Source organism: Equus asinus, chromosome 2, assembly GCF_041296235.1.
Source record: "Equus asinus isolate D_3611 breed Donkey chromosome 2, EquAss-T2T_v2, whole genome shotgun sequence".
NCBI lineage: Eukaryota > Metazoa > Chordata > Mammalia > Perissodactyla > Equidae > Equus > Equus asinus.
In genome coordinates this window covers 145,442,352-145,467,648 of record NC_091791.1, presented here as the reverse complement: position 1 = coordinate 145,467,648, position 25,297 = coordinate 145,442,352, and the positions used below count along the sequence as shown (strand labels likewise).

Genomic DNA, 25,297 nt, shown 5'->3' with positions numbered 1-25,297 from the left:
CCGTCTCTATCTAAGAAAAGTTGGAAATAATCTACATAGTTGGCTGGGAGGTTAGAGTCTGACTCCTCAGTTTCCTTATCTGGAAAATCTGTGTCAGGGCATCTACTTCGTAGGGCTGTTGTGAGAATTCAATAAGATGATATGTGGGAACCTCAGCAACTTCTCTATCATCTCCATCATAGCAGATGCTTATTAACCGCCAGTTCCCCTCTCCCTGCCCATCAATATGGGCTTAGTCATCATTTATCCTCAGGATTTAGCATGAGAACTGGTATATGGTAGGTGCTCAGTTAATGTTAGCTTATAAAATGGGTGTATAAATCGTAATAAATATATGATATAAATACATGTGAAATATGTAATTAAAATAAAACAAATATATAAAATGAGACAAAATTTATAAATGTTCTAGATACTTTCAGCTATTTATAAAAGCAAAAACATTAGATCTGTTTCAGAGTTCTTAGAGCAAAGGTTACGAGCATAGGCTCTATCTAGATCAGACTGCCTGGGGGCAAATCCTGGCTGTGCTGTGTGGTCTTGGGTGGTTTACTTAACTTCTCTGTGTCTCAGGCTCCTCATCTGAAAATGGAGATAACACCTTCCTGGTAGGGTCCTCATCAGGAGTGACTACTTAGAGCATTCAGCAGGATGTGTGGCACACAGCATATGCTCATTATTTTTAAGACTGCCTGATACACTTGAGCAATTCACATGGAGTAATTTAAATGAGACACTAGGTCACGAGGGACCCTTCTCACAAGGGTCATCTCAAGAGGCTAGGGCAAGTGGGGTGAGGGGAGCTTCACACCGCTGTGTGCCCTCCTCTGGAGGTTCTCTGTGCAAAATAAACCCCAGACATCCTCCTAGCTGGAGAGCCTACCATATAGAGATGAGGCCATGTAACTTTTTTTTGGGGGGGGGGGGTGAGGAAGATTGGCCCTGAGCCAACATCCATGCCAATCTTCATCTATTTTGTATGTGGGATGCCACCACAGCATGGCTTGGTAAGCTGTGTGTAGGTCTGCCCCTGGGATCTGACCTGGTGAACCTGGGCTGCTGAAGCAGAGCCAGCAGACTTAACCATTATGCCAGCAGGCTGCCCACCCCCCAGAGTAACTTTTTAATGGCTGGAAAAGTTTGCAAAGTGCCTTCCCGTACTTTGGTGTTCACTACTTTTTATAAATGTGGGAGCCGGAGATCAGACAAGTTGAAGTCTGCTACATTTCAGCAGTGGTGGAGGTCCAGGGTTACCCCTTTTCGTGAAAAGTGTCCACTGGGGGCTGTGTGGACACAATCCTAAGCGCCTGGATAAAATGTCAGCTGTCAGTCATTTGGAAGTCTCCTCAGCCAAAGGAGTCTGAATATTTGGGAACCTCCCCCTACCCCCTCCACGTGCCGGTGGTGGAGAGAGCCAGCGACAGTCCCCTGCAGGCAGGGCCTCTGACCCGCGGAGAACCTAGGATGCTACGGAGGACGCGATGTCTGGCGTTCTGGGCTCCTGTCCACAGAGGAAGTTGTTTAAAAGACAGAAGAGCTAGATTAATAAATCGCTCTGCTCCAGGGTGGGAGGGCCACCAGAAAGCAGGCTGATTTTAAGAACTGAATGTCCTCAGTTTGAGGACTTGCAGAACCGGGTTTAGAGCGCAGCGTGCTTCAGGTAGAAGTCCGTCCCCGGAGCCTGAATCCTGTGACCTCGGGATGACTCTGCTGTACCGTAGCCTGCGTGCCACCCCATCCTGTTTACCTGCCAATTGCTTTATGGGAATAATTTCTTAAAATGTAATCATTGGCAGGGGTTACAGTGGGACCGGGAGGATGAATATTGCCTCTCCTCTTCAGTCGAATAAAACGTAAATGTCATCTTTCTTCTCTTTGATATGTATGTTTTTCGCGTGTTGATAATTGGGATTTCCTATTGGGCTTTTGGGGAAGAGTGCTTTCCCGCTTTTGACCAGGTGGGGGCTCCACTCAGCTGCACTACTGAGCACAGCTTTGCAAATCCTCTGAGACAAGACTAACGATTCCTAGGGCTTCAGCCGTGCTGTGGGCATTTTTGCTGCAAGATCTGAAACCTGAGCATAGCCACCTCTGGTGACGACTGATTTGTGTACTTTGAAAAATGGCAGGATTTGTGTCCTGTCCCTGGCCCTTGCTGAAGGTTTAGGCCCAAGGAGCACTTTTCCTTGGGCTTAATTTTGCTCACTACTGAGACCCTGTCTGGTTCGGTATTCAAGAGCACTGTCCCCAGGGACAGCTGGCACAGGGCCTTTGGAAAAGTGCTCCCACGTTGTTTATTTGCCAGAGTCCCTTTTAGCTTGGTTGCTGGCCAAGCAGACTAGTAGAAGACAGAAGAAAAAAGCCTTAGCCCTAAAAAATAGGAATAGCGACAACATTCCTTGAGCACTTCCTGTGCTGGGTACTGTTTTAAACACTTTATCAAATGAACTCATTTGATCCTCACAAAACCCTATGCAATAGATGCTATTGTTCCTATTTTGCAGATGGAATCCAGACCTCTTGAGAGAGGTAAGGTCCATTGGCACGCTGTCACCATGGAGCATGACCAGGATTCGAACCCAGGCAGGCAGAGACTGGAGTCCATACCCCAAACCCGCATGCTCTGCTGCCCCACCCAGCCCAGGTGTGCTGAAAATGTTTGTGTGTAAACGGATTCCATGGCAATTCATCTGTCACGGGACCCTCCCATTAGACATCGTTTTAAGACAGGTTAACCACTTAAATTTTTAAAAAGTGGCACTTACAATTTCTGCACATGTTGAACAGTAGCTGAACTGTTGAGATTTCTTGAAAACTGATCTCAGAGCCCTTTGTTTGAAACATTTGTCACAAGAGCCAAATACATTAACTAGAAAGGTCTGATCACACATCTTTCACCCCAGATGAAGCTGAAAAAGAAAGAGAAAAAAATGGTGTGTAAGTGTAAGACAGAAAAGCCGACAGAACCAGCGTTCTCAGACCTCATCTTCCTTTATCATGTGGTGGTTCTGACCGCTACGTGTGGGATAAAGAATATGCAGTTAATCTGTAACCTGTGATTTATTGCAACACGCTGGGTCAACACCAACTCAGTTATTCAATCAGTAAGAAAGCGTCAGACAGCAGGTTTTCTGAGTTTATGTTTAACCGGTTTTTGGCAACTTGCAGACATGGTCCCAACTGATCTTTGCAGCACAATATTAATCCTGTGGGGCTTCACAGTGGAAAGCATTGTTGTAATGGATACTGTAATTTAAAGCTAAAAAAAAAAAATTCCTCCCCTCAGGGTGAATTTGGAGTAAAAACAAGAGTCAGAAAATGGTGCAGCCTGACCTCCACCAATACCATGAGGCTGAGTAAATGTGGTGTTGGTTCCCTGCAGGGAACTCATCCCATTCATTAAACATTTGACAGCTGCAGACCCAGGGTCCCTGCCTGTCCACCCAGAAGTCAACAGACAGGCCCAGGCCACAGAAGGGAGGGCAGCCTCAAGGATGCAAAACCATCTAGTGGCTAAGGGTGCTGACTCTGGCTGACCAGATCCGGGCCCCGCTACTTAGGCGGGTTACTTGACCTTTCTGAATCTTCGTTTGCTAATCTATCAAACGAAGGTCTTAAAATCTAACATCACAGAGTCGTCAGGCGACTTTTAAGAGAGAGTGCATAGAGCACTTAGCTCAAGGCTGGACTAGAGTGAGTGCTCGGGAGATGTTATGCTGCCCTGTGAGTGGCTGCGATAGCAGCAGCAGCAGCGGGAAGGAGGGGAGGGAAAGGGGACGCGGCTGGAGATGCAGAAAGAGCAGAGAGGAGCCCACGGCTGCAGTTCAGGCAAGACACGATGAAGGCCTGAACTACAGCAATGCTGTGGGATGGATTTGGACCACACTTACGAACAAGAAGGAGAAGGTGCTGGACTTGGCAACACGTGCGGACGAGGAGATGGAGATGTCTGTATCTCCTAGGTTTCTGTTTGGGGGCTGAGGGGTTGGGGTGCCCCTGTTGGAGAAGGAGGATAAGATTAAGGTGGGAAGGAGCAGCCTTTGTAGCTGTGGCGTCCAGAGAGTGGGCCACATCAAGGTTCAAAGAAATGACCCCCTGAGTTTTTTTGGAGCACTTGTCTGAATTTCTCAACAGAGCCAAAGCTCAGAGGGATGTATTTGTGGGGGAGGGGGCAGTGGGGACACCTCTGAGGGGGAATGTCTAGCATGCAGAGGTCACCATGGAGCTGGAGAGAGAATGGGGAGCTCATGAATGGGTTGAACTCCTACAGCAAAGGGGCAGCTGGCATAGTTCTTGAGATGGCTAGGTAACAACAGAGTAGAGGGCAGTCCCTCAGGGATGAGCGATCGGAAGGGAACCAGCTACTGACCACCATGGAGTGCTTGGCCCTGACCTCTCCCAACCGCCCTGAGAGGGGGAGACAGGACGTCTGTGTCCCTGCTGAGGAAAAGCGAGGGACTAAATGACCAGTTCCAGGTCAGCAGTGGAGCCTGAATCTGTGTGTAGTGAAACTCCACAACCCTTGCTTGTGGTGCTAGCACAATCAAGCTGCTCTGCTTTGTCACAACAAGTGAGTGAAAGAACACGAAAGGGCCTGCCCTCAGAGCCTGGCCCTCTGTGGGGGCTCTGTGATGTCGCCCCTCAATGCCCAAGCCTGTCAAGGCGGCCAGTCCTTAGGTCGTGCTGAGGACTCCAAGTAATAGCATTAGGAAGGTGAGGCATGGGTATTCAAGAGGATTATTCCAGCATTTGTGCTTCCAGAAGTGGGTCAGAGAGAGAATGTGCCGCAGGAGCATCAACTCGGTTGAGAGATTGTTGTTATGTTCTGGGAAAGAGGCAGTGAGCTCTGGACTGAGCAGCCGCTGCAGGAATAGAAGGCGAGAGGAACCCCGGGGACCAAGTGGAGAAGGAATAGAAGGATGGCTAGGGGTTGTGGGAGATGAAGAAAAAGAGAAGTAGAAGAAATGGCCGACACTCCAAATCTGAACAGAGACAATGTTTTCCTTCCCAGACTGAATTCTACTTTTTTTCAAATGATAAAATCTGCACACATTCATTATAAATAATTGGAAACAGAAGGACAAGAAGGAAAACTGATCACCTACAAGCCCTATAGCAACAAATAACTGCCCTCTGTTAGCATTTATATTTTCTTCTGTCTTCATAAGCACATATGTGTAGACCTTTTAAAAAATTGAAATTATATGTCATATACAATTTTGAACTTTCATTTTTTGCCTAATAGTGTTTTCGTCTTCACATCATTGCGTATTCTTGGAAAACACCATTTTTTAATGGAGACCACAAGTTTTGCGTCGCCTCAACCTTCAATCATACATATAGGATAGCATTTTAGATCTAGTTGGTTAAACACGGGCAAGACACAAACTAAATTTGAAAGATGATAGTATTTTAAAGCTATAAATGTTATACATGGTCATTGTAGAAAGTTTGGAAAAATCAAAAAGATATAAGGAAGAAAACAATTATCTATAATCCTGCTAGCCTTTCCACATTTTGGTGAACGCAAGGACAGATTTTTCTGGACCATTGGGGTTATACGTTCATGTACACTGTTTATATTTTTATATCCTGATGTTTTTCCATTTAGTATTTTATCATGAGATAAATTTAACTTTAGTACATTCTATTGTCCTTACTGTCACGGTGAGGGAACTTTTCACAACTACAGCCGATGCTTCTCTGAGCATTTTGATAAGAAAAAGGTAAAAATGCCCCATTTTAACAAGTTTTGACATGGTTGCTCTGCAGTAGGAGTTCATAGAACTTCTCAAATCTTCCTCAACCCTATGCCAAGCACAACATTTCTTTGAAGTCTATTTCACCTAAATATATAGTTTGAAAATTACAACCCCCCCATATTTATTTTTAAAAGAGTCAGTGACAAAGATAGAAATTCTAAAGGGAAATCCCCATCACCTGCCTGGCCTTCACTCCTCTTATTTAGTTTGGTGCATATTCTTCTAGACTTTTCCGACACCACAGATAAAGCTTTGTTATTTATACAAATGGGGCTGTTAGGAACTTGCTTTTTTCACCTAACTTATTCTATTACTCCTTATAGATCTGTTTTTTGGTAATAGCTTCAGTATTATTCTCTACTATGCGGTATCATGATTTATTAAACCAACTTCCTATTGTTGGATATATAGGGAATCTCCAGTTTTTACTTTTAAAATACTGCTTCACTGAGCCAATTAAAAATGGGCAAAAGAACCCTCATCTTTTGCTGGTGGGAATGTAAAATGGCGCAGTCGCTGTGGAAAACAAGTTGGCAGTTACTCAAGAAGTTAAACAGAGTTGTTACCATCTGACCCAGCAAATTGACTCCTAGGTGTATAACCCAAGATAATTGAAAATGTATGTTCACATATATATGAATGCTTTAAGCAGCATTTAAGCATTTTTAGCAGCGTTTAAGCCAAAAAGTGGAAACAGTTCAAACGTCCATCAACTGATGAATGGATAAACAAAATGTGGTATATCCATACAGTGGACTGTTATTTGGCAATAAAAAAGAATAGAGTACTGACACATGCTCCAACATGGACAGACCTTGAAAACATTATGCTAAGTAAAATAAGCCAGACACAAAAGGCCACAAACTGTGATTTCATTCATATGAAATGTCCAGGATAGGAAATCCGCAGAGACAGAAAGTAGATTAGAGGTTGCCAGGGGGTGTGGGGAGGGGGGAATTGGAAGTGACTGCTTAATGGGTATGGGGTTTCTTTTTGGGGTGATGAAAATGCTCTGAAATTAAATAATGCACATCCTTGTGAATATACTAAAAACCACTGAAATGTATGCTTTAAAATGGTGAGTTTTATGTACATTATATCTTAATAAAACTTATTTTTAAAATGGGCAAAAGACTTGAACATACTTCACAAATGCAGATATTCATATGGTCAATAAACATGTAAAGAGGTGTTCAAATCATTAGTCATCAAAGGAATGCAAATTAAAGTCACGCTGTGATACCACTACTTACTCACCAAAAGACCTAAAATTAAAAGGACTCACAATCTGAAGTATGGGCGAGGACGTGGAGAACTGGATCTCTTTCCTGCTGGTGGGAGTATAAATTGGTACAACCACTTTGGAAAACGGTTGACAGGACCTACTAAAGCTAAACATACATATAATCTGTGAGCTGGCAATTCTTCTCCTGGATATATACTCAGCAGAAAAGAATGCTTATATCCTCAAGAAAACCATGAAGAAGAATGTCTTAGCAGCTTTATTCATAATAGCCCCAAACTAGAAAAACCCAGATGTTTACCAATAGTAGACTAGATAAATAAATCATGATTTCATGCAATAAAAAATAAACTACCAATACACATGACAATGTGGATGTATCTCACAGACTATGACTATAGAGTGTTCAGTGTCAGACTTCTTTCTATTCCTTACGCTGCACTGCAAGGCTTATGTTGACATGTAAAGTGCCACCTGGATCAATTTTTAAAACTGAGTAAATGATTGTAAAGATGCCTAATTTTTCCACTGATGCCAATACTAAATATATTTAAAAAAAGAAAACACCTTATTTCAAAACAAATGCACGTGAATGGTAGAAAAATTAGAAGGTACAGATTAACCAGCACCACCCCCACAGATGCTCCCATCACACACAAATACCACGGTTAACACCTTGGTATGTACATATCAGGACACTTTTCTGAGCGTTTAAGCAAGCCTGAGTATTCTAATTTAATGTTAACACGTACATACCTTCCAGAGAGTCAACCCAATCAGCAGGAAGGCGAGAAGTCAGAGCTGCTGTTCGAAGGTGTAAAAGCGACCAACACATCTAATCTCCTTATGTGGCATTACAGCTCAGCGGCTCCGTCCCTCCCACCTGCAGTTGCGTGTTCACTGCTAGGGCACTCACTGCCCTTTGCATCATTCATTCAACTTGGAACCTTCTGCCCATCCATGCTGCCCTCAGAATCCCTGCTGACTGGTTTCTCTGGTCCAGTTCTCTGCCCTCTGCGGGAGACAGAGGTCAGCAGGTTTGACCCTGACTTTCCCCTGTGACTGAACGTCATCAGCACCTCCGGCCTCCTCACAGCCCCCATCCCACCAGTGCTACCTTCCCAACTTCAGCTTTGTAGAACTGATCAAGACTGTGGAGTGAGCGCCTCCCTCTCCTCCCTTCTCCGTGCATAAATTTCTCGGTCTCTGCAGGTACCCTTGTCTTGTCCCCTAACAAGATCTGCTGCTTCCCAAGGCTGACCAGCACACCCCCGCCCTGCTGCACACTCTGAACCCTGCCACCTCCAACAGGCCTTTGCTCCTGCAGTTCTCTCCTATCTCGCCAGCATCATGACCAACGTGGGGAGGAGGATGACGACCTGCTCTCCAGGAGCTCACAGGCCAGCAGAGAAACGGGCAACGAGGCTGGCTTATAGCGCAGGGTAAGTGCTGTAAAACAGGCCAGACCCTGCGTTAAGGGGCTGGAAATGAAAGGTGATGGGCCTCTCATGGCGTAGGGAAGGTCTGCAAGGGGCAGGAAGAAGGGCAGGAAGAAGGCCACGGGTGTGGATCAGAAACCCAGCCAACTCCCGGCCACATAGCCCCTCCTTCTGGCACAGTCTGGGAGCCCCACAGAGACACAGCCTGAGCCAGGACTTAGACATATTTACTTCCTCTCTAAAAATTTTTATATCCTTTTAATGAGATATTATGAATCTATAAAGATTCCAGCATCTTTAAGTATGACCCTTAAAGCGAAGCATAAAACTTGTGCATTAAGAAAAACGTAATCTTCTAGCAATGAAAAGAACCTGACCCAATTCATTTGGTAATTTATTTTATTGATTAAAATATTACAAAGTTCTATTTTGCATTTCTTCATATACAGTGTATCTAAATGAACTAAATTAAATCATTTGCAATATGAAAAGACATGATTACACATTAGTAGGGTGATGTTGCTTTATAGTCATGTATTATTTCCACTCCTAAGATATATGTCTGTGTTATAGAACCACAGCCATTGCCTGTGACAGTCAGAAACAGAAGCGTGACTGGATTCTCGACGTGCTGACGAAAAGAGCTGGATCCCCAGACCACAGGCTAGAACTGCTTATCAAATGCTCTGAAAGGACAAGGAATACAGTCGTTCCCATAAAACTTGGGAAACGTAGGTTTCCCAAAAGGAAGAATTGATAGAATTCTTCACTTATTTTTATGAGAAAAATTTAAAATATATTTGAATGTTGATAAGATAGAGAAAATCACTTAGGTTGCCTTTTTAAACAGTTTTTAAAAGTTATTATAGGAAAGATATTAAACAATGAAAAATTATGGCAAATATGTTGGCAAATAAAATTTAAAGGAATGTTCTTTTGGAGGAGATGATAAATGGCGTGGCAATTAAGCTTTAATAATATATTAGTTTTAAATAGATATATACATAAAAATACTTCATATGATTCATTTCAGATTGAATATTCTCTTAAAAATGAGAGGGGTCTGAAATAAATATTTTTTATGCAGGAGCATTTTTAGCAAAAAGAGAGTGAAACACCAGGCCCCCCCAAGCAGGCTTGGGTAAAAGGACTTTTGACAGGCCATCATGGCCAAATGGGATTATTCTCTGGCTGACTCAGCCCTGGAACCCAGTTGTGGTTTCATACGTGTACCTGGGTTTCACATGAACCTTAGAAACCTTGGGAGACACTGTGTCCCCAGATCTTGCTCCCTCTGGCTGCAGCCCTGTCACAAGATAGATCTAGACAAAAGGCACCTGGAAGAAAATATGAGTCTTCCAGCAATTCTAGTAAAAGCCAGCTGAGAGTCCAAAGCTAGACATGGTGTTTCCAACCACAACTGGTGTGTGTTAATTCTTACAAAATGACAGTTTCGGCGGCAGCACCATCATTGTGAGTGAGAGAAGATGTGGCCCATGTGGGAAAATTCTTATTTTCTTCCTTAAATCACATTCCAAAACATTTCTAGTTCCAATTAATAAATCACATCCCTTGTATTTGCCCTTCAGTCAGCTTTCGAGGGAAAAGTGCTTTTACTCTCTTTTCTTCTGCTATAATCTATTGAGAAAGCCCAGTTTGAAACTGCTGGGGATCTGGATCATTTCCAGAGCATGTGGAGAGGGAGTAAAAGGAAACGTGACTTGAAAGAGATATTTGGTATCCAACATCAGCTGCGAGGAATCCTCCCGACTATTTAGGAGAGCCTGAAATTAGAACCAGAGGGAAAATGAATCAGGAAGCCAGCACACTGCACTTTATTGCTATCTGGAAGTTAAGAGCAAGGAAAACACAACTCATCTCCAGTGAAAAACTACTTTCAAAATCATGTGAGAGAAAACACAAAAGGGCTTCTTAACAGCACATGTCCAAGGTGGAATGGTCTATCCAGGACTTCCAGATCAGCTCTCACGGATACTTACCTCCTCTTTCACTTCAGAAGTTAATTTCCCACAGGATGGACTGACTGTAAATGGATCTGTTTTCCATTCTTATCTATTCTCATGGCATAATTCTAAGCCCAAACAGGAGTAGATCTCAAATATTAAATTTTTATTGCACTCACCTTTCTTTTTAGTTCAGTAGTTTGTAAACGTTTTTGATCTTAGGACCCCTTTGTACTCTTAAAAATTACTGAGCACCTCAAGAGCTTTTGTGTATATGGGTATAATTATTGATATTTACCATATTAATAATTAAAACAATAATTTAAAAGATTTATTAATTCAAAAAAATAACAAACCCAATACACATTAACATATTTTTATTGAAAAATAACTATGTTTTTGAAAACAAAAAAAATTAGTGAGAAGTGGTATTATTTCATATTTTTGTAAATCTTTTAAATGTCTGACAATGCAAGACAGGTGGGATCTCGTCTCTGCTTCTGCATTCAACCTGTTGAGATACGTTACTTTGACTGAAGTATGTGAAGAAAAGTCTACCTTACACAGATACATATTTGGAAAAAGGAAGACTTTGCAGACCCCTTGAAAGGGTCTCAAGGACACCCAGGGACCCTTGAACCAAACTTTGAGAGCTGCTGCCTTAGTTCATTGGGGAAGAAACTTTAGGGAGTAAAATAAGAAAAATGGGCACATGGGTCCCTGTTTCCATTCAGCCCAGGCTCACTTGCAGGGTCCTCGGAGCCTGATAAGAAACAAGCCATGCTGACGAACAGAGCATGTGTGTCATGCTCTTGGTGTTTTCATTCCCCTCCCAGCAGGGCTAAAATGGATTCTGAAAACTGGGGGATCTGACGGGGAAAATTCCTGCTGCTTTTGAGTCGGATGTCTTTTGTTTGCATGTTTGGCAAATACACTTCAATCCTGGGTTTCTATAATGTTCATTACATTTCAGTTTCTTATACTAAAAATTAAAAGGCACATCCTTAAGGATCTCACCTGTACTTTGCGAACAAAGGATGGAGTCACTCTTTTCTCGAAGTCATCTATAGGTGTGTATGAATTAAGGATCTTTATGATCTGTGAACAGTACATAAGATGCTGTTAGACAATGAAAAATGACAACGCTTCATGAAATAATGGTGATTTGGGAAGAGTTGGGAACCACAGGCTGTTCTTTTATACTGTAATTTGGCTCTAGGAACCATGTGTTATTTATTTCCAAGAAACGAGACGACGAGGTGAAAAGAGCACAGAAGGGAGCAAAGACAAATCACCTCATTAGATGACAGAAAGACAATTCTTGGCCCTCAGCCTCCTCCCCGCCCCCTTCCCACCCCACACACGTACACATCTGTGAGTTTAGCGGGCAGGGAATGAGTTATCTGCACTTTGGTGTTTTTAAGGCCTTGAGTTAGTGTTTAATAAATGCTTATCAGATAAGAAGGTGGGCCGTGAGAGAGATGTATGCTCCCCACAGGGCACACAGAGACTCAGATGTACCCCACAGCTGGCTGTCAGAAAAGGCGACATCAATTATACAATCTGTCAGCAAAGATCAGGGAGACACTCAACAAGCCTGGTCACCTGCACAGCAGACAGTGAGGTACAGCGTTCATAGATCTCCTTGGCATCGCTGTCTGTAGTCTTCTTGACCTGAAGCAACCAGGCTGCCTGAGAGAGCGGTTCCAAGGTTTCCTTGGCCAAGCTGTTCTGCAAATTCTTATCTTTAAGCCATTCTTCTAAGTAGCTGATGTTGCACCTGCAGTAAAAGCCAGAGGAGCATAGAATAGGGGGTGATCCATTTATAACACTTTAGGGGAGGGTGCCAAATCCCGCAGTGTGTCCTGACGGGTACCAGAGTTCACTGGGAGCCTCAGGACCACAGTCCAGCTGTTTCCTCATCCATAACTTGAGGGGCTTGGACCAGGTGATCAGCTCTCAGGAGTCACGGTTCTAATGATCATGACCGTCTAGGGCAGGAGCCGTAACAGCTATAAACTTCGGGGGAAATCCGAGCAAAGAAGAGGGGCTGCAATAATTTAGAAATAGAGTTTTGAAAATCTATTAAAGGACAAAGTCACAGTGATATTTGAAGAGAAGACTTACAGTGGTATAAAAATTGTTTGATCTTTTCCTAAATTGGCAGAAATTTTTCACTTGGTAGAAGACTTTAAGTCCACTGAGGTTTTTATTCTTGTTTCTGTCACTAATTATCATAGCTTTATGAGTTAATAGGCATGGGTTTTAGTCCCACCAATCTACTGTGTAAGCCTGGAAAGCTCCTCACCCTCTCTGGGTAGAGGAGAATGTTGAGAACCCTCAGACATTGCTAGTGGGAATGCAAAATGGAACAGCTGCTAAGGAAAACAGTGTGGCAGTTTCTCAAAATGTTAAACATAGAGTTACCACATGACCTAGCAACTCCACTCCTAGATATATACTCAAGAGAACGGAAAAATGTCCATACAAAAACCTGTACACAAATGTTCATAGCAGCATTATTCACAATAGCCAAAAAATGGAAACAACCTAAATGACTGCCAACTGATGAATGGGTAAACAAATTGTGGAAGAGCCATACACTGGGATCTTATTCTGCAATAAAAGGAATGAGGTATTGATACAAGCTACAGCACCGATGAACTGTGAAAACATCATGCTGAGCAAAAAACGCCAGTCACGAAAGACAACATGCTTTATGATTCCATTTATAAAACAAAGTCCAGAACAGGCAAATCTATAGAGAAAGAAAATATATTCATGGTTGCCTAAGCTGAGGAGGAGAGGGCTGAGGAGAGGGGATGTGGGTAGCAGATAAGAGTGGCTGTTAATGAGCTAATGCGTATAAGGTTTCTTTTTGGTGTGATGAAAATATTCTAAAATTACATAATGGTGATAGTTGTACAACTCTATAAATATACCAAAAACCATTGAACTACACATTTTAAATGGGTAAACTTTATGGTATGTAAATTGTATATCAATGAAGCCGTTTAAAAAAAAATTGAGTGTTGAACGAGGTGAACTCTAAGGTCAGTTCCAGCTCTGACCTTCCAAGATTAGCAGCTCCCCATAGGGGTCTTCTCTTTGGCTATAAAATTGGGACAATAGTGGTGAATTAATGTATTCCACAGGGATGTAATGACTGTGAGATAACATCCCCTGCACTGGTTCCCCCCCTTTTTTTGCATTGTCACAGCTGTCACACTGGTTTGAGTTATTATTATTATTATTAAAGATTTTATTTTTTTCCTTTTTCTCCCCAAAGCCCCCCAGTACATAGTTGTATATTCTTCGTTGTGGGTCCTTCTAGTTGTGGCATGTGGGACGCTGCCTCAGCGTGGTTTGATGAGCAGTGTCATGTCCGCGCCCAGGATTCGAACCGACGAAACACTGGGCCACCTGCAGCAGAGCGTGCGAACTTAACCACTCGGCCACGGGGCTGGCCCCTTGAGTTATTACTTTTAGTTTATAATATAATAGAGCTTCCTATCTAATGGGCCTCCCCTCTCACCCCTTCTAATCCATTCTATTCAATCCTGCCACAGTTCTTTGTAAACCTGAATTGTGAGCATGTTAATTCTCCTGCTCAAAAATCTGTGGTGGCGGTCTGGTTCTTGCTAAGATGGAGTAAGCACACTCCACTTCGTCTCTCCTACTGAATGTAGCTATAAAACCTTGACAGAATGCATGGAGCAGATTTTTGAGGACTTTGAAAAAAATAGTAGCAGGTGGATTGGGGAAGAAGACCAAAATTTGAATTGTCTTCAAATTGGTAGTTTACCAGTTTTTTCACTCCGCTATTCATTGGCTTGAACTCAAAGCAGCTTGAACTCAGTAGTGGGCACTGATACTGACAAAGAGCTCCAGGAGGAGCCCTCTGGTTCTGGCTTTAGATGCTGAAAAGGGTGTCCTCATGCTCAGAGGGAGGGTGGAAATCCCCCATTTTTCATTTTTCTCTTTTTTCTTTCTTTTTCTTCATTTTCTCACATTCAAGCCCCATAGAACTTGCTGCCTGAACCCAAGTGGGTTGATTATCTGATAAAAATGTCAACATTCTCCACAGGATTCAAAGACGCAGAGTCTCACAGTATAATATTAAAAGTGTGCAGGACACAATTCAAAATTATTTGGCAGCTCAAGAACCAGGAAAATCTCAACTCGCATTAAACAAGACAATCAATAGGTGTCAGCTCTGAGATGGCACAGATGCTGGAGTTATCTGACAGCGACTTTAAAGAAGCTATCATGAAAATGCTCCAAAAAGTAAAGACAAACTATCTTGAAATAAATGCAGAGATAGAAGTCTCAGAAAAGAAGTAGAAGATATAAAGAAAAACCAAATGAAAATTTTAGAACTGAAAAGTACAATAACAGAAATAAAAGAACTCAGTAAGTGGGCTCAACTGCAGAATAGAAATGGCAGAAGAAAGAGTCAGTGAACTTAAAGGGACCAACAGAGATTATCCAATCTGAAGAGCATGGGGAAAAAAACCTGAACCACATGAACAGAACTTCAGGGACCCAGGGAACACTAATGAAAGGTCTAACATATGTGTCACTGAAGTTCTAGAAAAAAAGAAAGTATGATGCAGAAAAATATTTGAAGAAATAGTGGCTGAAAATGTCCCAAATTTGGTAAAATGCACAAACCTGCAGATTCAAGAAGCTTAGGCAATCTCAAAGAGGTTAAGCCCAAAGAAATCCACACCCAGACCCATCATCACCAATCCGTGAAAAAGTAAACACAAAGAAAAAAAACCTTGGAAGCAGTCAGAGAAAAACTAGGCATTACTTGTAGGGAAACAATAATTCAAATGACTGCATTTCTCATCAGAAACCATGGAAGCCAGAATAAAGTGAAACACTTTTCAAGTGACCAAAAACAAGGACTGTCAACCCAAAATTCTACATCTGCAAAAAACATACTTCAGGAATGAAGGTGAGATGAAGACATTTTCAAATAAAGAAAACTAAGAGAATGTATTGACAGCGAACCTGCTCTAAAAGGTCTACTAAAAGAATTTCTTCAGGAAGAAGGGAAATGGTGTCAAAATGAAATTTGGGGAAAAAAATGGTACTTGAAACATTAGGAATGAAGAAGGAACAACAGAAATGGTAAATATCTGTGTAAATGTAATAGATTATTCTCTTACTGTTCATTAAAATGTGTTGGATGGTTTAAAACAAAAATTATAACATTGGTAGAGTTTTTGATGTATGTAGATATAATACATAAAACAACTCTGACATAAAGTGGAGAGGGCAAAAGGGCCTATGTGATGGTAAGGTTTCTACTTTCCGCTTGACTGCTATTGTTAGACATTGATTCTAAATAGACTGAAAAGTTAAGTATGCAGACTTACATGTAATCCCTAGAGTGACCTCTAAAAACAATATTAAATGTATATAGTGAAAACACAATAGATAAATTAAAAAGGGGTACCAAAAGATGTTCAAAGAACCCAAAAGGAGGCAGAAAAGGAAATCAGAGAAATAAAACCCAGAAGGAACAAATAGAAAAATAATAAAATGGTAGACTTAAATCTATCAATAATTACATTAAATTAAACTGGTCTAAACACCCCAATTAAGAAGCATAGATGGTCAGATTGGACAAAAAACAACCACAAAGACCCAAAGGAAAAAAAAGCCCCCAGGATCCAAATATATGCTGCCTATAAGAAACTCACTTCAAATATGATACAGGTAGGGTAAAAGTAAAAGGATGTAATGTAAAAATATTTAGGAGTTTTTATTTTAAAAATAAACCTGGAAAAGTCTCAGGCAAAGTGGGAGGGTTGGTGACTCTAGTATCATGATTTATCGTATAGTTCAACCTCTACATACCTTGAGATATTTTTTTATTGTGGTAGAAAACATAAAATTTACTATCTTAACCATTTTTAAGTGTAGAGTACACTAGTGTTAACTATATGCACCAGGTTGTACAATAGATCCCCAGAAATTTTCATCTTGCAAAACTGAAACTCTATATCCATTGAACAACAATTCCCCCTTTCTCTCTCTCCTCAGCCCCAGGCAACCACCATTCTACCTTCTACTTCTAAGAGTTTGACCGAAAAGTATGTTTTTTGACCATAATGGAATTAAACGAAAAATCAATAACAGAAAGCTAAGAAGAAAGTCTCTAAACACTTGGAAATTAAGCAACATACTTCTAAGTAAACCATGGGTCAGAGAGTAATCCTCAAGGGAAATAAGAAAATATTTTAAACTGAACAAAAACGAAAATACAACGTATCAAAAATTTGTGGGACAGAGTTAAAGTACTGCTTAGAGAGAAATTTATAGCATTAAACGCTATGTTAGAAAACAAAGGTCTCAAAGTCAGTAATTTCTTAAGAAAAAAGAGCAAAATTAATCCAAAGTAAGCAGAAGGAATGAAATAACAGAGACAATAACAAAAATCAATTAAATTTACAAACAGAGAAAAACGAAATGAAAGCAAAAACTGATTCTTTGAAAAGATCAGTAAAATTGATAAGCTCTAGCAAGAATGGCCAAGGAAAAAGGAGCAGACACAGGTTACCATACCGTAATAGGAACGGAAGAGGGGATGTCACTACAAATTCTGCGGAAGTTAAAAGAATAACAAGGAAATGTTATGAACAGCTCTATGCAGAGAAACTCAACAACTTCGATGAAGTGGACCAATTCCTTGAAAACCAAAAACAACCAAAACTCACCTTAGATGAAATATATAGCCTGATAGTCCTACAACTATTAAGGAAATTGAATTCATAGCTTAAAGCATTCTGAAAAAGGAAAAATCGGTGGTGGCTGCCACTGCGGAGGGACTAAAGCACGCATTTCTAACGCTGGCATTCCACCTTCTCTTTCAAACCAATCTTGCCAGGTTTTCTCATCACTCCTGGTGCTCCTTTCACAGGGGGCTATTGACACCCTGCCACCAGTTGTCCCTCAGCGAGGCCTGGGCTCACTCCTCTGATTCCTGGCCTGCTGAAATCCTACCAGTCCTTCAAGCCTTTCATATTCTTCCCAGATTCCCTTGGGAGACAGCAATGCATGTACCTGGGCCACGTCATTCCCGTTCCCGACAGAACTGTCTCCATGAGCACTCCCCAGGCCTTCATCAAAGTTCACTGGCAAAAGCTGCCACAATGTCACTTGCTGTAAAAATGCTATTTGTGGAGATTGTGACATAAAGTCTACACGATATATTATTTTTACAATTCACGACTAGGAACAAAAAAGAATTACGTACTATGGTATCCTTATACTTTCTCAGGAACCGGTCTGCCTCACCATACCCAACGAGACCAGAGAGCTGATGATGTTTTGCTGTTTGTCCTGGCAGCCAGAAAGCCTGGAGGCAGTTTTCAAGCCACTCCGTCCACTGTTCCTATTTTTCTTTTCTTTGGTCTTGATTTTCCACTTGTGTTCGTGTTTTATTATTGGGTTATTTATGTTTTCATTGTAAAGCCACCGAAATCCTACTGGGCTTTGCTTATGGCAGCAACTACATAAATATCTGAGTGAGTGAGTGAATGCTTCTAAAACACACGTGCTACTCAGAGCAACTCACTGTAAAGGCCTCGCTGCCCAGATGGCCGCTTTCAATCCGTGAACGAAAGGAGTACTGAGCACCTACGGGGACAGATGCTGCTCATCCTCAAAATAGTTGTTACAGGATTGCTCATGACCCTTTTCACTCATGTCCCATGTTCAGGCATCTTGGGACCTACTGATGGAATGAGAGTTGTTTGGCAAAGGCTCTGCTGGCACATTTAGGTTTATGGCTTTACGTTAAATAGAGCTAAAACCTACCTCGGAGGCCCTCAGGGTGTCTGCATGGAGCTGTGAAATGAACAGAATGAAGAGAAAAAGGCCCTCAAAGCCCAGTCCTTCTGAATGCCCCTCCTCTGAGGACCACGACCTGCTGTCATGGGCATTTGCCACAGTGGTTTGTGGGCATGTCCAGCTCCAAGTTTCACGAATGCTGAAAAGGTGTGATGGACGTCTCATGTTTAGTTCTTGGCTTAAGATACTTCCGTTGTCACTTTCCCTTACTTCATTGCCACCGTCACCACCCCAGGGTCTCACATCACATACACGTATCAAATTCCTGTACATATTTAAACATCTTAAATATCTACCCCATATTATAATTCAAACATAGGACAGGATCTGTGTTTCCTTAATTAGAGATAAACAGAAGGTGACACACCTCCAAACTGTGGATCACCATGTCTTCAGGATGAATTCCAAATGCCTTGGCCTGACATTCCAGACCCTCCCAGTCTAGAGCCAACCTACTACTCTACTTGGTCCTGCTGCTCCCCAAACAAACCTCTGCTCAACCCAGACAGAGCTGTCTACTGTGGCCTCAGGAGGGGTGCTCATCAGTTCCACCACTGTGCCTCTGCCTGCCTCATTTCCTCTGCCTGGAATGTCCTTCCTCTTTTTTGAAATCACTCAGCACACAGCTCTGAGGCTCCCTTAACTTTTCTGTCCATGACAATCTCTCAAGCACTTCCTGCACCCCTCATTGGAGACTTACTCATAGCTGCCTTGAATTGGTATTAGCTACTTTGAGCTTCTCCAAAGCTGGGATCCTTTGTTTTCTGTGTCCTCCACTAGGCGGTGCTGTTCACAGAGATGGCGGTCAATACATACTGGTTGAGTGCATGGTAACCATAGCTACAGTATACAATTACTAGTTCCCAGTTAAAGTCTCTCTGGCAGAGCGTCAAGTTAGCATGGTAGGGAGTGATGGGAGGAGGGGCTGGGCATCAGATGGTGACATCTCCAAAGTTCCCGAGTCATCTTGTTCACAGCTCCCCAGCAGTGCAGCTCTTATGGAGGGTGGGGCGGGAGCGTGTGGTCTCAGACTTTAAGGGCATTCTTTCCGGCCAGCCTCCCCGGGGTAAGTGGTGGTTTACGGGTTTTACCTGATCTGCATCCCTTTTCTGCAGGAGCACATGTCCTTCCGCAGAAAGAGGCTGTTCAGGGTGACGGCCCCGATCAGGAAGAAGAGCTGCTTCACGGCCTGCCTCACGAGCTCGGGGTCCAGGCCGTTCTGGCACATGGTACTGTAGAAGTAGCTTAGCTGCTGCAGGATGGAGGTCATTGTGTAGCCGTCCGTGTCGTCTATGCTGGATGACCGCTTCCGGAAGCCTGTGGGCTTCAGGCCGGAAATGCCCTGCAGACTCTCATACTCTAGCATGCCTGGCACTAAAGAGAAAAATGGAAACTTTTCTTGTGCACACAGTGGGCACACCCGGAGAACATTTTTCACTGCTCTCGCATGTCTGTTTCAGGAGGTGGGCCATTTTCTACAAGAGTTTGTAGTGGATGTAGTCCCGACAGAGAAAGCAAAAGAATTGGGGAGCACCAGGGTGCCTAGGAGGTGGATGGGGATGGAGGGGCGCAGCTCTTCTAGGCTTGGAGCATCTCTACTTTCAACTTCACAGGAAAGACAGCGGGTTAGCATGATAACTCCTGGTCTAGAACTATTTAAAGCCTCAAGTACTTACATTTCAGAAATTGGAGAAAGTCTGCAAGAATTTGAGTGGGACTTCAGGATTTCAAAAATACTTGCTTAACACCCAGGATTAGCCATGTGAGTAGCAGGAGTTCTCCACAGTTCTCCCAAATCTTTCCCTTCAGGATGAACCACCCTCACAGAGAGAAAACCAGACCCATGTACTTTCATACATGCAATCATTTTAAGCAATCAAAGAGTTAAAAAGTGGACCTTTACACCATTAAAGCTTCTTGTTTTAAAACTGTTTTCTTTATAATCACACATTCCATACACTGGATTTATTTTTTAAGGTTTCAATGTTATTATAAATACTTTTTGGTCATCAATTCTTTTCTTACCTATTATTGGTTGAATGTTATTTTCCATTACGATAACAAACTGATGATATATTCGTATAGCCACATCACTAAGAATCTGTCTGTATTCTGAAAGGTCAAAATTGTTCAAGCAATTCTTATTCTGATGTGGACTGTTATGCTTCATGAATTCCTGAAAGTAATTTTGAGCATATGCGTATTAGAATTACATAGACATGCGGGAAATTAAAATGCTGTCTCTACTAATGCTGTTATAATCAGCTTCCACTATAACTCCTGTACTTTAAAACTTAACGTCTGATTTGTATCCAATGAGCTCTTGATGTTTGGGGTAGCATTTATTTTCCAGAACTAACTAAATGTCACTGAACCGCTTACTCCCCCTAGAAGTATGTGCCCCTAGAGTCTACAGACTACAGTGGGAAACAACGCCCCTGGAAGCTCCTAGAAAAAAACTGCAAAGCACCCCAGGAAACATACTGCTGTAAGAGGCCAGTGGATGTAATAAATGAGATTCATAACTTTCTAAGTAAGAACATAGACCAATCTAAAATATTTTAAAATGTGTTGTGGACTGAATATTTGCATCCTCCTCAAATTCCTATGTTGAAGCCTTAACTGCCAGTGTGGCTGTATTTGGAGATGAGGCCTCTAAGGAAGTAACTAAGGGTAACTGAGGTCCTAAGGATGGGGCCCTGATCTGATAGGATGAGTGTCCTTGTAAGAAGAGACATGAGAGAGCTCACTCTCTCTCTTTCCACCCCATGCCCGGAGGTGGAAAGGCCGTGTGAGGACACAGCGAGAAGGTAGCTGTCTGCAAGCCAGGCAGTGAGCCCTCAGCACTGAACCAGCGTGTTGGCAGCCTGATTTCAGACTTCTAGCCTCCAAAACTGTGAGAAAATAAATTTCTGTTGTTTAAGCGCCCCCAGTCTGTGGTATTTTGTTAGAGCAGCCCAAGCAGACTAATACACTATGTTTAACATGTTCAAAGCGATAGAAGAAAAACAAAACAGGACAAGAATAGGATATTATAGTAAGAGGCAGAGTGGAAAAGAACCATTGAAATTTTAGAAATAAAATTACAGTAATTGAGAAAACACTCAGGGACAAGAACATCGTACATGGCTGAAGGGGGCAAAGAAAGGATCAAAAAATAAATGGTGTTGAATAATATCCTCTCCCATTAACGTCTCACAGATGTCAGTCTGTCTTCAACGGACTAGTCTGTGCCCTCACTGCTTTTGGTACTCATTTGTCAGAGGAAGGATTTCCCAGACTCATTTCTCCTTTTGCTCTATCATACTAGGATTACTTTTATATTTTATTCTACTTTCTCTCCATTGGGACAATTGGCTATCCATGAAGAAGATATGAGTTTAGAATTAAATTCTAAACTCTGAATTATAAGAGTTTAGAAGAAAGTAAGAGAACAACTTCATGATCCCAGGGTAGGGAAGAATTTCTTGAGCAAGACATTCAAACATACATATTATAAAAGAACAGGATTGAGAGATTCAAGTATGTCAAAATTCAAAAACCGTGTACAACAAACTCCATAAAGAAAATTGGAAGACAAGCCATAATCTATCCATAATCCATAAAAACCTCTTACAAATCAGCAAGAAAAAAAGACCCCCCAAGAAAAATGGAGAATGACTGTGAGTAGGCAATTTAAAAGGAAACCCAAATGACCAATAAGCAGGAAATGATGGTGGACCTCACTAGTGATCCAGTAATTGCCATCTAAGTCAACAAGGTATCATTTTATATCCATGAGATTGGTAAATAATCAAATGTCTGTCAATAGCTAGTGTTGGTAAAGGTACGAGACACTGAAAACCTCATCCACTGCTGGTGAGACTGTTACATGGTACAACCATTCTGAAGAGCAGTGAAAAGCCTAAAAAGCCATTTTGCTGTTTTAGGTCAATGAAATTTTGCTCTGTGAGTACTTGAAGGTGGAGAACTTCTTTATGATGTTAGCCCCTTGGAAGCAGAGTCAGGATGGCAGAGGATTTACAGATTATGGAGGAATAATCCGAATCTCGTAGAGACAACAGCTATGAAGGAACAGGCATGAAGGACTAAAGGCTGTATTTTACAGTCATAATAGTGAAAACTTCAGAATTTTACAACCAGAAGGAAACTTAAAAATCATTGCATCTACCTCGTGGGTTTAAAAGTCAAGGAAAGTGAGGTCGAGTGCCATGCCCAAGGTCTAAGTCTCTTTCTAGAAGTCTTCTGCCTGTGCCTTGTGTCCAACCAGTGATGTGAAGTTGCCCTCCTGGGTGAGGAGGAAGCCAGAAAGCCAGCTGGAGCAGAGGCTGTCCCGGAGCTAGGTGTCCCAGTTCCCAGCCCTTACGGTGAGCTCTGGCTCAGGAGGTTACAGACCCACAGGCAGCACAGAACACAGAGCAGACAGGCAACCCTACCTCTTCTCCACTGTACTGCTTCAGGCAATTGAGGAAATGACAAGTATTGGCAAGCCAAAAGGACAGCATCTCAAAGTCTTCTAAATGTTCCTTTAAAAAAAAACCAACAAAAGACAAAGCTGAATTTGGTGATTACTGGTGCCTATGAGGCAAGAATAGATATATCTTACCTGTTTGGTTAGGTGGTAGCTTTTGACCAAAAGGAATTCTTCTTTTATTCACAAAAGCCTTCATTAAATTTATACTATAATGATAAGCTCTTATATTTATATAGCAGGCTATGGTTTGCAAAGTATTTCTGTACAGGTTATGATACATTATGAAATTTGAAGCATATGCTGCAAGAATGCCTGAGGAATCTAAGTCTTGGTCTTTGCCCTCCAAAGTTCACGCTCTGACTGGGAAGACAGACATAACATAAATAGGACACAGTAAACAGGTGGCCAAATGTCCACAGGATGGACGCAGATTGTGCCACAAAAGCTTAGAGGATGGAGAGATGATGGGGAATGCGGGTAGCTGAGCAAACCTCATGAGAGAGACGGGAGGATGTCCTCCTTGAAAGGACTGGATAGACAAGAGCTCAGGATAAAGGACTCTGTTGGGGAGAACACCCCTGCTTATGGGGCAGGAAGAAGAGCAACAAGCAAAGAAGGCAGAGGTGTGGTGATCAAAGAGGAAAGGGGAAAACTGGGAACGTCCTGGGATTTGAAAGACAAGGCAAGAGGGTTCCAAAGAGATGGTCCTAATGTTTCAGGCCATTTAAGGCGAATAAAAGTTAAGGAAATATCATTGGATTTAGCAAGAGGAACTCTTGGTGATCTTTCTGTGGCATGATAGGGGTAGAAGCCAGATTGCAAGGAGTGAGAAAGAGAATTGGTGGAGACAAGTAGTTCAAGTGCTTTGGCAGCCAGAGGGGTGGAGAAAAAGGCACCATGGCTAAGGGGTACATGGGCCAAGTGAGGGGTGCTGTGCACTGGCAGGGGGAAAGGCAGGTCCTCTGTACCAACAAAGACGGAGGGCAGGGAGACGCTGGAGAAGCTGAGATGGAAGATGCTGGTGAGAAAGGGGATTTATACTCCTCATGCCATGCATCTTTCAGTTTCTAAACATGTAAATGCCCCAGAGCAGCAAGATGGGGCAAATACTGTGTGCCTATGGCCTGAAACACAATGCAAGTTTGAACTAAGAAAAACCAGCTTATGAAAATATGGACAGAGAAAACATCAATTTATGGGCGCTCCTTCCAAAGACACACTGGTGGGTCCTGTGAAGACAGTGACTATAAAGCACCCAGCACCAAACAAACGCTAATTTTCTACTCCTAGCTCCTGATGAGTAATGAATTCTTGGTACCAGTTTTTTTTTGGGGGGGAGGGAGGGTTGAGGAGAATTACTCATACTTTGACCTCTTATGTATTCACTGTTTTTATTCTTCTCTTTTCCTAGGTTATTTAAAATAGGGTTTAATTACTCATGACTCTTCTAGAACATATATTTTACTAAAAGTGAGGTAAGACTGCCCCAACTAAAAAATTCAAATATATCCCAACATCAAACATTACTCCTCATTTGGAAGGGGGATGAAAAATATTGGACCTATATTTTACTGCTCCCAGCTAACACGTAGCTTACCTTCACTTCTGGGCTGGGAATAAAAGTACATAATGTGGTTTTAGAAGGGAGAATTATATAAATGCCAAGGAAAGAGATGACTAAGTCTTCAGTCCTTCCCATCCCTCACCATAAACACTTGCCACACCAACTGAACCTGTATTCCTCACAGCCAGGAATCTCACACCCTGAGGGGATAGGAGTGGTGGGGGTGGCGGCTACCATGTTGTACACTCCAAGGGACGGCTTTGAGGTCTATTGGCAGGTCCTTATCCTTGGCGATCCCTGACCTTGCCTGTCTTTTCCTACCAGCTTGGCTTCTTTCACTGATTGGGCTTCAAACTGGCTTGAGGAATCACGTGGTTCACCAAAGACTGGAGATGAAGAATGGGCAAAGTATGGGCATCTGGTCATTCCCACAGGTGCTCCTAAAGTAGCCATAATACCAAGGGCCAATGTCAAAGCTGGTTCCTACCTTAATCACCTGCTTGATGCCATTAATGGTGCTGTTCATGAGGGACTTGACCATGTTGGCATCATTTAGAGAGTCTGCGTAGCGTAGACACATGAACAGGATGTGAGCCGGCAGCCCGGGGATCATGTTCACCACCACGCCGCGGGGCTTCAAGTCTGGAGCAGGGATAGTCGATGAGGATTACAGCTGATGGTCAGCTCTCCCCTAAAGAACCTCTGACTACGGGGCAGGGGTGTTTGCTTTTCCATACTCAATGCTGTGCCTGAATGCATAGGGATGTCTTTTCTCTTTGAGGAATTCAGTCTGGCAAAAATATACAGATGCCCTCTGCTCCTCTTACTTCTCATTTGCAAAGTACTTCCTCTTTTTTAAAAGGCTCAATAAGAGACAGAATTTGACTTCTCCCTGGTGTGGAGACCCTGGATTTCAGATCTGCAAGGTGAGAGGGGAACCCCAGCTCCAAGCACCCCACCAAAGGCTCCAGGATGAGGATGGATA

The 25,297-nt window shown here is 42.4% G+C and overlaps 2 protein-coding genes across 2 annotated transcripts in view; both read right to left on the bottom strand.

Annotated features, from left to right (window-relative positions):
* Positions 1 to 7,881, bottom strand: part of GNB5 (G protein subunit beta 5) — a 45,394-nt gene extending 37,513 nt beyond the window's left edge. Inside the window, exons 1-2 of the mRNA XM_070501467.1 lie at positions 7,762 to 7,881; positions 2,766 to 2,909 (exon numbers count right to left, since the gene is read on the bottom strand). Coding sequence (XP_070357568.1) covers positions 2,766 to 2,891 — 126 coding nt within the window. The 5' untranslated portion in view covers positions 2,892 to 2,909; positions 7,762 to 7,881. The remainder of the gene's footprint in view (positions 1 to 2,765; positions 2,910 to 7,761) is intronic.
* A 944-nt stretch (positions 7,882 to 8,825) lies between these two features.
* Positions 8,826 to 25,297, bottom strand: part of MYO5C (myosin VC) — a 92,526-nt gene continuing 76,054 nt past the window's right edge. The window contains exons 35-41 of the mRNA XM_014850527.3: positions 24,800 to 24,954; positions 22,711 to 22,800; positions 20,300 to 20,450; positions 19,366 to 19,648; positions 12,014 to 12,188; positions 11,426 to 11,506; positions 8,826 to 10,228 (exon numbers count right to left, since the gene is read on the bottom strand). Of these exons, the coding sequence (XP_014706013.3) occupies positions 10,076 to 10,228; positions 11,426 to 11,506; positions 12,014 to 12,188; positions 19,366 to 19,648; positions 20,300 to 20,450; positions 22,711 to 22,800; positions 24,800 to 24,954 (1,088 nt within the window). The 3' untranslated portion in view covers positions 8,826 to 10,075. The remainder of the gene's footprint in view (positions 10,229 to 11,425; positions 11,507 to 12,013; positions 12,189 to 19,365; positions 19,649 to 20,299; positions 20,451 to 22,710; positions 22,801 to 24,799; positions 24,955 to 25,297) is intronic.